Raw genomic sequence first — 10100 nt, 5'->3', positions numbered from 1 at the left:
CACTTCAGGAACTTTCACTAAGGGGTGTACTCACTTTTGTTGCCGGTGGTTTAGACATTAATGGCTGTATATTGAGTTATTTTGAGGGAAGAATAAATTTACACTGTTATATAAGCTGCACACAGACTACTTTTCATTGTGTCAAAGTGTCATTTTGTCAGTGTTGTCCCATGAAAAGATATACTTAAATATCTGCAGAAATGTGAGGGGTGTACTCACTTTTGTGATACACTGTAGATAGACAGAAGGATAGGAGGATAGAAAGATAGATATATAGATAGATAGATAGATAGATAGATAGATAGATAGATAGATAGATAGATAGATTTGAGGATATATATATATATATAGATAGAAAGATAGATAGATAGATAGACAGCTAGATAGATAGATAGATAGATAGATAGATAGATAGATAGATAGATAGATGATAGATAGATAGAAGGATAGATAGAAGGATAGATAGATAGATAGATAGATAGATAGATAGATAGATAGATAGATAGATAGATAAATGTTAGACTGTTAGCATAATGTAACAATGCTGTTGTACGACAGCATCTACGTTGTTTGTGATTATTATATTTTAGCAGCAATGTGCTAGCTTGCTAGAGTGTGTAACAGTGCTAATGGCTACTCATGCATGCTAATTGTATTTAGCTTAATTGCAGTCATATGTAGACTTTTTTCTGTATTTTTGTAACAGATCTGAGAGAAATGTTGCTATTTCTGACACTTTAGTCTTGTTTTTTTTAGCGCCACGTGATTACAATGTTCGTATAAAGGACCTAACAAGGTGTAGAGTAGCTTGTCTGTGTTTCCCAGTGTTCTGATATTTCTCCAACCTCATGTGAACACAGTATGTGTGTGTGTGACCTGTAGACGCTAAACGGTTGAGTCAGCGTTACCCCGAAATTGCTCTCATACACACCTCTGTCTCCTGGCAGTGGGAGCGTTGGGAGGCTGAATAGGAGCCAAGTTTGAGAATTATGAGTATTTGAGTGAGAATGCGTGCCTGGATCTCAGTGCTGCTGAGTAGAGAAACAGCAACACTGTGTGTATATGTGTGTGTGTGTCTATGTGTCAAGTTCACACCCGCTGGCCATGGCGCACCGAACTGCAAATTTGACATGCAAATAAAAGCGTGTTTGCTCTCGGTCTGTGCTGGGATAGTTGTTACAAGCCAACCATCACGTACCGTAGACATTGTGGTGGACCGAAATCACACACACACACACACACACACACACACAGATCACAATGAAGACAAACGGCCATAGTACTGAGAAACAAAAATATAAATGTACGCAAACAATCCCGTGCTAGAACCACAAACCCGAGGCCCGGGTCCAGCGCAGTGATATTTTCGTTTCTTCCCTCTCTTTCTCGCTCTCTCTGGTTTTCTCTCCACAATGGTAAATTCTTGTGTATAAAGGCCTTATTCAGAGCCACGGCTGCCGCCATGCTACCAATGCTGGACGAAAATAAACATTTCCCTGAAATATTTTGATTGGCCGACGGACAACGTCAATACGGCCTATACAGATTAGCGCTGTTATTAAAGGCAGCCGCTGGAACGTGTTTGCTCTCGTGAGGATGCGCGTGTTCATCAGGTCTGGGTGTTTTTGTTTGTGGATGATAAAGTTTGATATGTTAGCCGTGCTTCATCATTATGCTTTATCAGGCATACAACATTATGGCCACCTCCTTGTTTCTACACTCACTGTCCATTTTATCAGCTCCACTTACCATATAGAAGCACTTTGTTCTACAATTACTGACTGCAGTCCATCTATTTCTCTACATACTTTTTTAGCCTGCTTTCACCTTGTTTTTCAATGGTCAGGACCCCCACATGACCACCACAGAGCAGGCATTATTTAGGTGGTGAATCATTCTCAGCACTGCAGTGACACTGACATGGTGGTGGTGTGTTAGTGTGTGTTGTGCTGGTATGAGTGGATCAGACACAGCAGTGCTGCTGGAGTTTTTAAATACCGTGTCCATTCACTGTCCACTCTATTAGACACTCCTACCTAGTTGGTCCACCTTGTAGATGTAAAGTCAGAGACGATCGCTCATCTATTGCTGCTGTTTGAGTTGGTCATCTTCTAGACCTTCATCAGTGGTCATAGAATGCTACCCATGGGGTGCTGTTGGCTGGATATTTTTGGTTGGTGGACTATTCTCAGTCCAGAAGTGACAGTGAGGTTTTTAAAAACTCCAGCAGCATTGCTGTGTCTCATCTACTCATACCAGAACAACACACACTAACACACCACCACCATGTCAGTGTCACTGCAGTGCTGAGAATGACCCACCACCCAAATAATACCTGCTCTGTGGTGGTCCTTTGGGGGTCCTGACCATTGAAGAACAGCATGAATGGGGCTAACAAAGTATGTAGAGAAACAGATGGACTACAGTCAGTAATTGTAGAACTACAAAGTGCTTCTATATGGTAAGTGGAGCTGATGAAATGGACAGTGAGTGTAGAAACAAGGAGGTGGTCATAATGTTATGCCTAATCGGTGTACACATAAAGTCAAAAGTTTCAAAAAAATTGTAATGCCTTCTTAATTCCTTATCAGGTGTCATGATTGGGTACAGCTATTGACTTCTATGTGTCTATCTAAATAAGGACATGGAACCGTGGTCTCTAGGTCTCTAGTGAAATAAAAAACAGTTTGCGTAAAATCAGTGCCAAATCTAAATGAGATGCTTCCAACCCTGTGTCCACATACTTTTGGTTATCTAGCGTATCCCTTGTTCTTTTATTCTAGGAGGTGTGTAAGTGATTTTTGGCCCTCGAGTGTGATCCTAGAGAACCAAAATGAGATGTGAGGGCTTAATGGGTGTGTGTTTGTGTGTGGAAGTGTGCATGTGTTTAAGGATCTGACTAAAGTCTTTCAGTGTTGTATAGAGTGAATTCTCCTCCACAGCTGTGTGTGTGTGCGTGTGTGTGCACGCATGTGTGTGTGTTTAATAGTTTAATGGAATCCATATGGTTTACAAGCCTAATGCATGCATTATCACACACACATCAGTTTCCACTAGGCCACCCCTAACAACAGACTATGTGTTTGAGTGTGTGTGTGTGTGATGTGTAAATGAACGAGTATGAATGAGTGTGTGTGTGAAAGACAGATTTGGATGGTAATACAAGATAAGAGAGAGGTATTAAACACAACGCAGCAATTTAGGGTTTGTTTACCTGGGCACGTGCACACACACACACACACACACACACACACACACACACACACACTCCTACTCACATCTGAATGTAGATATTCTGAATATATTACTGTTCTGTTGTTCAATTGCCAACAATTGTGATATGCTTGACTGCATCAGTAACAACCACACATATGCATACACACACACACACACACACACACACACTTTATTCTCTTCCCTGTGCTGCCCAGCATATCACGGCAGTCCTGGGATTCCAATAATTTCTGCAACTACTCTTTTTCTCTGACTGAATAGTTGGAACACATGCTTCTTTGTCGCCCCTAAAACTACTTTGTTGCCCCAAAAAGAACATATAAAATCACATACAGCATTTTAAATGACTACTTTACCTCCTTGGCATAGCTGGTACATCTGATGACTTCTCAGTGCTCATATAAATAAGGCTAGTTTAAATATAAAACATGAACCAGTGCTCTCTTGCAAAGCTGATAAAGAATAAATACACTATATGTCCACAAGTATTTGGACACCTGACCATGAGCTTGTTGGACAACCTATTCAAAAACAAATGGTATCTAAACAGAGTGACCACTATGTGATCTTTTCAGCTTCTGAGAAGGTATCACACAAGACTTTGAAATGTCTGTGGGAATTTGTGCCTAATCAGTCTAAATAGGTTTTGTATGGTTGGGTCAAGAAAGCCTCAAGGCGTTGAGGTCAGGACTTTGAACAGGCCACATAGACAGGGCACAATCATGCTGAAATAGAAAATGTCCCTTTTTAAACTATTGGAGGCATATAATTTCCTTTATATGATTAATTTATTATACCTGTTAACAACTGTTGTACCTGAAACACAAGAATCCAACAAATAGAAGTGGTGTCCCAATACTTTTGTCCATATAGTGGTTGGATGTAATCTGAAAAACGTATTTGTCCGAATTACACCTTCCATCCTTTTTTTTTTTTTATTAATTGAGGTAATAGTCCCTGATCCACCCCCTATTTTGAATATCTCAAATTCCCCATTACATTTAGACTTGACTGCCAGTCTCAAACCCAAGTCTTAGCAGTGATAAAGCTGCTGCACCACCCATTAAGTGTGCATTCTATAAAGTTATGGATTTATTTTCATGAAGAAAAATGATCCATCATCCCTTTATCTGTACATCTTCACCTCCTCTCTTTATCCACTAAGTAGTCTTGTAGTCATGCCGCTGCATGTCTGCTAATGAGCACTTAATTAGCCTGTCTGTCTGTCTGTCTGCTGTGTGTGTGTGTGTGTCAATGTGTTGACATGCATGTGTGTGTGTTGCATGGCTCATGTCTACGAAGAAGAGACAGTGTCTCATGCTTTGGCTAGACTGTTTAAGCGCAGGCCTTTGCTATTTTTATGGATTATGATACTGATATCACACACACACGGACAGACACACACACACTGTAAGGCAATGCATCAACATATGCTCAACGTAATGTAAAATTTAGCAACTAGTATTAGCTACACTGTTGGTGTTTATGGTTAACGTCTCACACACACACACACACACACACACACACACACACACACACGAGATGGAAAGAGTCTGACACAAAGACAGACCATCAGATTACATCTGCATGTCAAGGGGCGATAAATCATGCTATGCAAAAGCAAACACTAAGTATCTGCCAGACGTACTCGTGTGTGTGTGTGTGTGTGTGTGTGTGTGTGTGTTTGATCAAGTGTTTCTTCACCTGGTTCAAAACACCACACCTGGTTTTGGTCTGAACAGGATATATAGCAGCTTAGCTAAAGTCATCTTCATATTTATGTCCTAGTAGCCGATAACGTCATGGTCAGGGTCGCTGTGAGCCTGTGGGTACTGACAGGGTACCAACACATTGTTACATACTCTACTCACTTATACCTAAAAGCAAACTGGTGCGGCCAGTTCACCCTTTGCATGCTTTAAAGGTGGTAGGTGGTCAGAGTCATTTATTTTCTTCATGTCCATGTATTTTTACGAACTGGTCATTCTGGTCAGGGCTGCGGTGTGTCCAATGGCATCTACAAAAACAGCATGCAAGGCAGGAATACACACCTTCAGTTGTAGCCTAGTTGTTAAGGTACTAGACTAGTAATCAAAACATTCGGACATTTACAGCAGCCAGTCCACTACTGGCAGTTTGGAATACAATTGGTCATGTCTGGCAGGGCAGTTTGGTCAATGTGCAGACCCGAGCGAGTATGAAGAGTGTAGCATGGTCCTCTTTGTGGAGGCTTGCTGTACCAGAGGAGGCGTGTGCTCAGCAAGGGTGTTGGACAGAGGTCGACTGAGGGCACGAGTAAATTAAGCCAAATAGACAAAAAGGAAAAGTAGTAGTGGCTTTTACTGTGGTTAAATAATCATGGTGTCCTGATATTCAGGTCAATACGGTAACTAAATGCTATTTTTTAAAAGTGACTGACTCTGAGGTGTTCATAAATACACAGCCTTTATTTAAAGCCTTAGAGAACGTCGGTGCAATGCGTTGCGTCTGCTTATTTATGTCACTGAGTCATTACAGTAATGATTTTTTTGGCTGGCTAGAGGTATGCCATTGCAACACTAATGCCAGACATGAAGGTGCAGTTTTGGTTTACCCACCCCCCTCCCCAAACCTCTCATCACCTACTTACACCCGCACACCCAGAGGTTTAGAGAAGTCACTGTGGGGCATATTAAAGCCATGGTGATGTGTTGTGTCTGGTGTGTGTGTGTGTGTGTGTGTGTGTGTGTGTGTGTGTGTGTGTGTGTGTGTGTGTGCAGGATGCCTTCCAGCTATGACAGCTCAATGAAGGCATAATTCCTCTCTTCATCTCTCTACAACCATTGATAGTGAATAAACTTCACCAACCACCTACACACACACACACACACACACACACACACATCTAAGTAAACGGGGGATTTCCATGCGCCATTTAAATTAGGCCTCATTTTAAAATGACTCATCAGAGATCAAAAATGGTACCTCTTTAATTTAGCACATTACTCTGAACTTATGCAGTTCAGCTGCTGCTTTGAGCTGCAGAAGTCAGATGGTTGGTTTCCTTCCTGTAGATACGTTTTCTAGCCGTTTATGCAAAAAATCCAGCGACTTGAATGATGAACTTTAATAGTAGAAGCAGGAAGAGAACCAGGGCTTGTGATGCTTTCTGACAGCTGTATACACAGAATTATTGGTTTTCACATACTGGCGAACACACTGGCATCTAACCATCTCCAACTGTGCGGTCTTTACAAGCAACAGTGTGTTTAGCTTACTGGTTGACCTTGGGTACTTTTAGGTAATTTTTTTAGCTTGGTTCTGCTTATTAAGATGTTTGGTGTGGCTGAACCGTGATTGGTCGGACCTGCTCTCGGACCTGCTGTGCACTGTGAAGGATCTACATTAGCATTATGTTGCACTCTGTAATAACAGCAAGTCTTTTGACTAGGAGGACATTTGAAAATAAATAAAAATTTTATTTCATGACTTATTTCATAAGGTCTGTGGAAGTTCGTGCCTAGTTAGTCAAAAAGAACTAATGTGATACAGTCAACATTCCCATTCATCTTAAATTTGTTCAGTAGGGTTGAGATCAGCGACCCACATTTTGTCCATGATTTTTACCAAGACCCAGGCAACACAAACAATGCATCAAAACAAATTACAAAACGAAATTGGAGGCAATCTGGTCCAACTGTGCTTTACAAGGTGTAACGTAAAGCCTCCACAAGGGGGTGTTCGTGTGCAAGTTCATTTTTTTGTGTTTATGTGCTTAAAATTTGTTTATTTAAATACTATTAAAGGGTCGTGACCCAGGGTACCTTTGGGCACAAGGGCACAATCTTGCTGGAGCAGGAAAGAGCCTACCATAACATTTGGGTGGCACAGTCGCTCGGTGGGTAGCACTGTCGCCTCACAGCAAGAAGGTCCTGGGTTCAATCCCCAGGCGGGGCGGTCCGGGTCCTTTCTGTGTGGAGTTTGCAGGTTCTCCCCGTGTCTGCGTGGGTTTCCTCCGGGAGCTCCGGTTTCCTCCCACAGTCCAAAACATGCAGTCAGGTTAATTGGAGACACTGAATTGCCCTATAGGTGAATGGGTGTGTGTATGTTTGTTTGCCCTGGCGCCCTGTCCAGGGTGTTACTGTGGTTAAGAAAGTGAGTGAGTAATTATTATTATTTTTCTCTGCGACACAGTTTTTGGCTCAGACCCAGGGTGTCTTAATGGACCCCACTTTGGGCACAAGGGCACATTCTTGCTGGAGCAGGAAAGAGCTTTTTCGGAAATGCTACCATTACATTGGAAGCATATAAAATTAGGAGGTATGTGCAGTATATAATATGTAATAAATGCTTATTTACAATGCAGTTGTAGAATGTCTGCTTAATACACGCAGCATTAATAAAAAAAAAAAAAGGTGGTTTCTCATACAGACCGTGAAGGTGTTAAAAAAACAAATGACAAAAATACATAAACTTTTACCTCCTGACACACACATACACAGTAGCATGAGAACCAGCGAGTGGGTGGAGGAGCAAGGTGTGAAATGAGCTAGTGTGAGTGTATGGGAAAGAGAAAGGTGAGAGAAAACAAAGCGCTAGATAGCATGTCTATTTTCCTGTTCTCTTTTAGACATGCCATCACGCTTGCAGGTCTTTACATATGTCTGAGAATGTACACACATCATCTGTTCATTACACACACACACACACACACACACACCAGAAGAAAGACTGACGTGGGCGCCCATGTAGTGAGTGGTTGTGAGATTCCAGAGACTGTGGTCTGAGGTTATGTGTGTCTCAGGTTTACCTGACACACTCGTACACATACCTCACGGGCCATCCAAGGACAAAGCCTATCATCTAAGAAAAAAACCCCCGTACCTGGTATCTGAGCGGCAGTAGAAGAGCCGTAATGGCTCTGGTGGGGGGGACGGGCGGTGCCATTGCCGGTGCCCATTCTTAGGCTGGCGCGCTGGTACCTCTCCATCTCGCTCAGACGTTCGGAGAACGGGATCTTTTGAGGGTCCTCGAGCTTCACTCGGTGACCTGGATGATACACAGTTGATGGGGGGGATGTTAATGCTGTGAATTGGTCCATCTTTACTACAAATAAAAACATGGCAGACCTCTTTGCTAAATTTTAAGCTTCAATGATTCTAGTTGCTATGGTTGGGTTTGATGTATAGGAACTTAACTGGCCTGTACAGCGCCCTGACCTAAACAACTAAACATTATGGAATGAATTGGAACATCAAGCAGGGCTTCTCAACCAACATCATTGCCTGACCGAATGAGCATAAGGATCCAGTTTCAAAGCGCTCATGTGGTGCGACATTATAATGAGCTAGCTACCACTGCTGTAATCTCAGGCTCTTAAGTTTGAATCTCAGCTGTGGTATTGACCTGGCCTGGCATTTAACAGGCACAGTTGGCCGAGAGAGGGACGGCTGCAGGGTTCTAATGGAGAGCATAGTGTAACTTTCTGTGAGAAGCAACCGGCGACTGCACCCGCGACCCACAATCTGGCTCATAGTGCCACAGTGCAGGTGGGCCACAGTACAGAGGAATTGGATATGCCCAAATTGGAACAGTGCAAAAAGGGGTTAAAAAAAGGAAACATATTATGCTTAAATAAACAACATGTAAACATATTAGACTTAATTTTTTGGTGTGACTTTCTATGAGAAGCGGCCAGCGACCGCACCCGTTTTGGGGAGGCATGTGCTAGTCAGTGGCTGTCCGCACCCAGAGCAGAGGTGGTACAAACAGCAGAGGTGCTACAATCAAGAACTGAAAATGACAAAATTGAAGGGGAAAAGGGAGAAAGGGCAAAAAAGAAACAATAATAATAATAATAATAATAAAAATTATTATTATTATTATTATTATTAATAATAATAAATAATAATAATAAATAATGAAAACAAATAATAAATAATAATAATAATAATAATAATAAATAACAACAAACAATAAATAATAATAATAATAATAATAAATGAAAATAAATAATAATAATTAATAATAATAATAATAATAATAATAATAATAATAATAATAATAATAATCTGGCATGGTGCAGGTGGCCCACAATACAGAAGAATTGGATATACCCAAATTGGGACAATGCAAAAAAGGTTTAAAAACCATAGTATGCTTACGTAAACTACATGTAAAGATAGTAGACTTTATATTTTGGCAGATAATATTTATAATTCATATAAACAAAACAGTCCAAATGATTCATATGCATTAACATTTGCAGGATTAGAACTCAGTTGAGTGCCTCACCACACACACACACTTGCACACACAGACATGCACTTATGGCATCATACGTACACACACACACACACACACACACACACACACACACACACACACACAGAACGGCCGACTCTAATGGGAGGCCTTTAATGTGACTATCAGGCGACGCGTAAGGAACATGTGAACATTCTGTGGTTTTTAATGCGGAGTAATGGCGCACATTTGAATATTTTATACTGACACCACCGGGCACGACAGATGCTCCGATATGGACTTCATCGCCAATGGGTAATATATCATCCACTTCTATTATTTCTGTCTTTTTTTTCTTACAGCCCCAGAGTGTCGTATCTGTTCTTTTACCACCAGCTATCCATTTGATGCCACTTTCAGCGTACATAAGGAGAGTGTTACCAACCTTTTATGTGTTGCGGTTACAGGCTTGTTACAGCTGGATAGAACGACATAAATAATATTCAAGCCTTGCTGTCCAACATCTGGCCTTATGAATACTCTTTAATACCCACAGACCCGCACCGAAACCTTCTGCCTTTCTAAAACAGTGACATAAAATGAATCCAACTAAATAATCTTTAAGGGTTGGAGACTGTTAAAGC

At 41.3% G+C, this 10100-nt stretch overlaps 1 protein-coding gene across 1 annotated transcript in view; it reads right to left on the bottom strand.

The window, feature by feature from the left end:
• The window catches only part of runx3 (RUNX family transcription factor 3), a 39651-nt gene that overhangs the window by 10134 nt on the left and 19417 nt on the right, over window positions 1-10100 (bottom strand). The window contains exon 4 of the mRNA XM_062994939.1: window positions 8098-8262. Coding sequence (XP_062851009.1) covers window positions 8098-8262 — 165 coding nt within the window. The remainder of the gene's footprint in view (window positions 1-8097; window positions 8263-10100) is intronic.

The sequence above is a fragment of the Trichomycterus rosablanca genome, chromosome 5 (assembly GCF_030014385.1).
Source record: "Trichomycterus rosablanca isolate fTriRos1 chromosome 5, fTriRos1.hap1, whole genome shotgun sequence".
NCBI lineage: Eukaryota > Metazoa > Chordata > Actinopteri > Siluriformes > Trichomycteridae > Trichomycterus > Trichomycterus rosablanca.
Note: the sequence above shows the minus strand (reverse complement) of the source record. Positions and strands in the feature narration are given on the sequence as shown.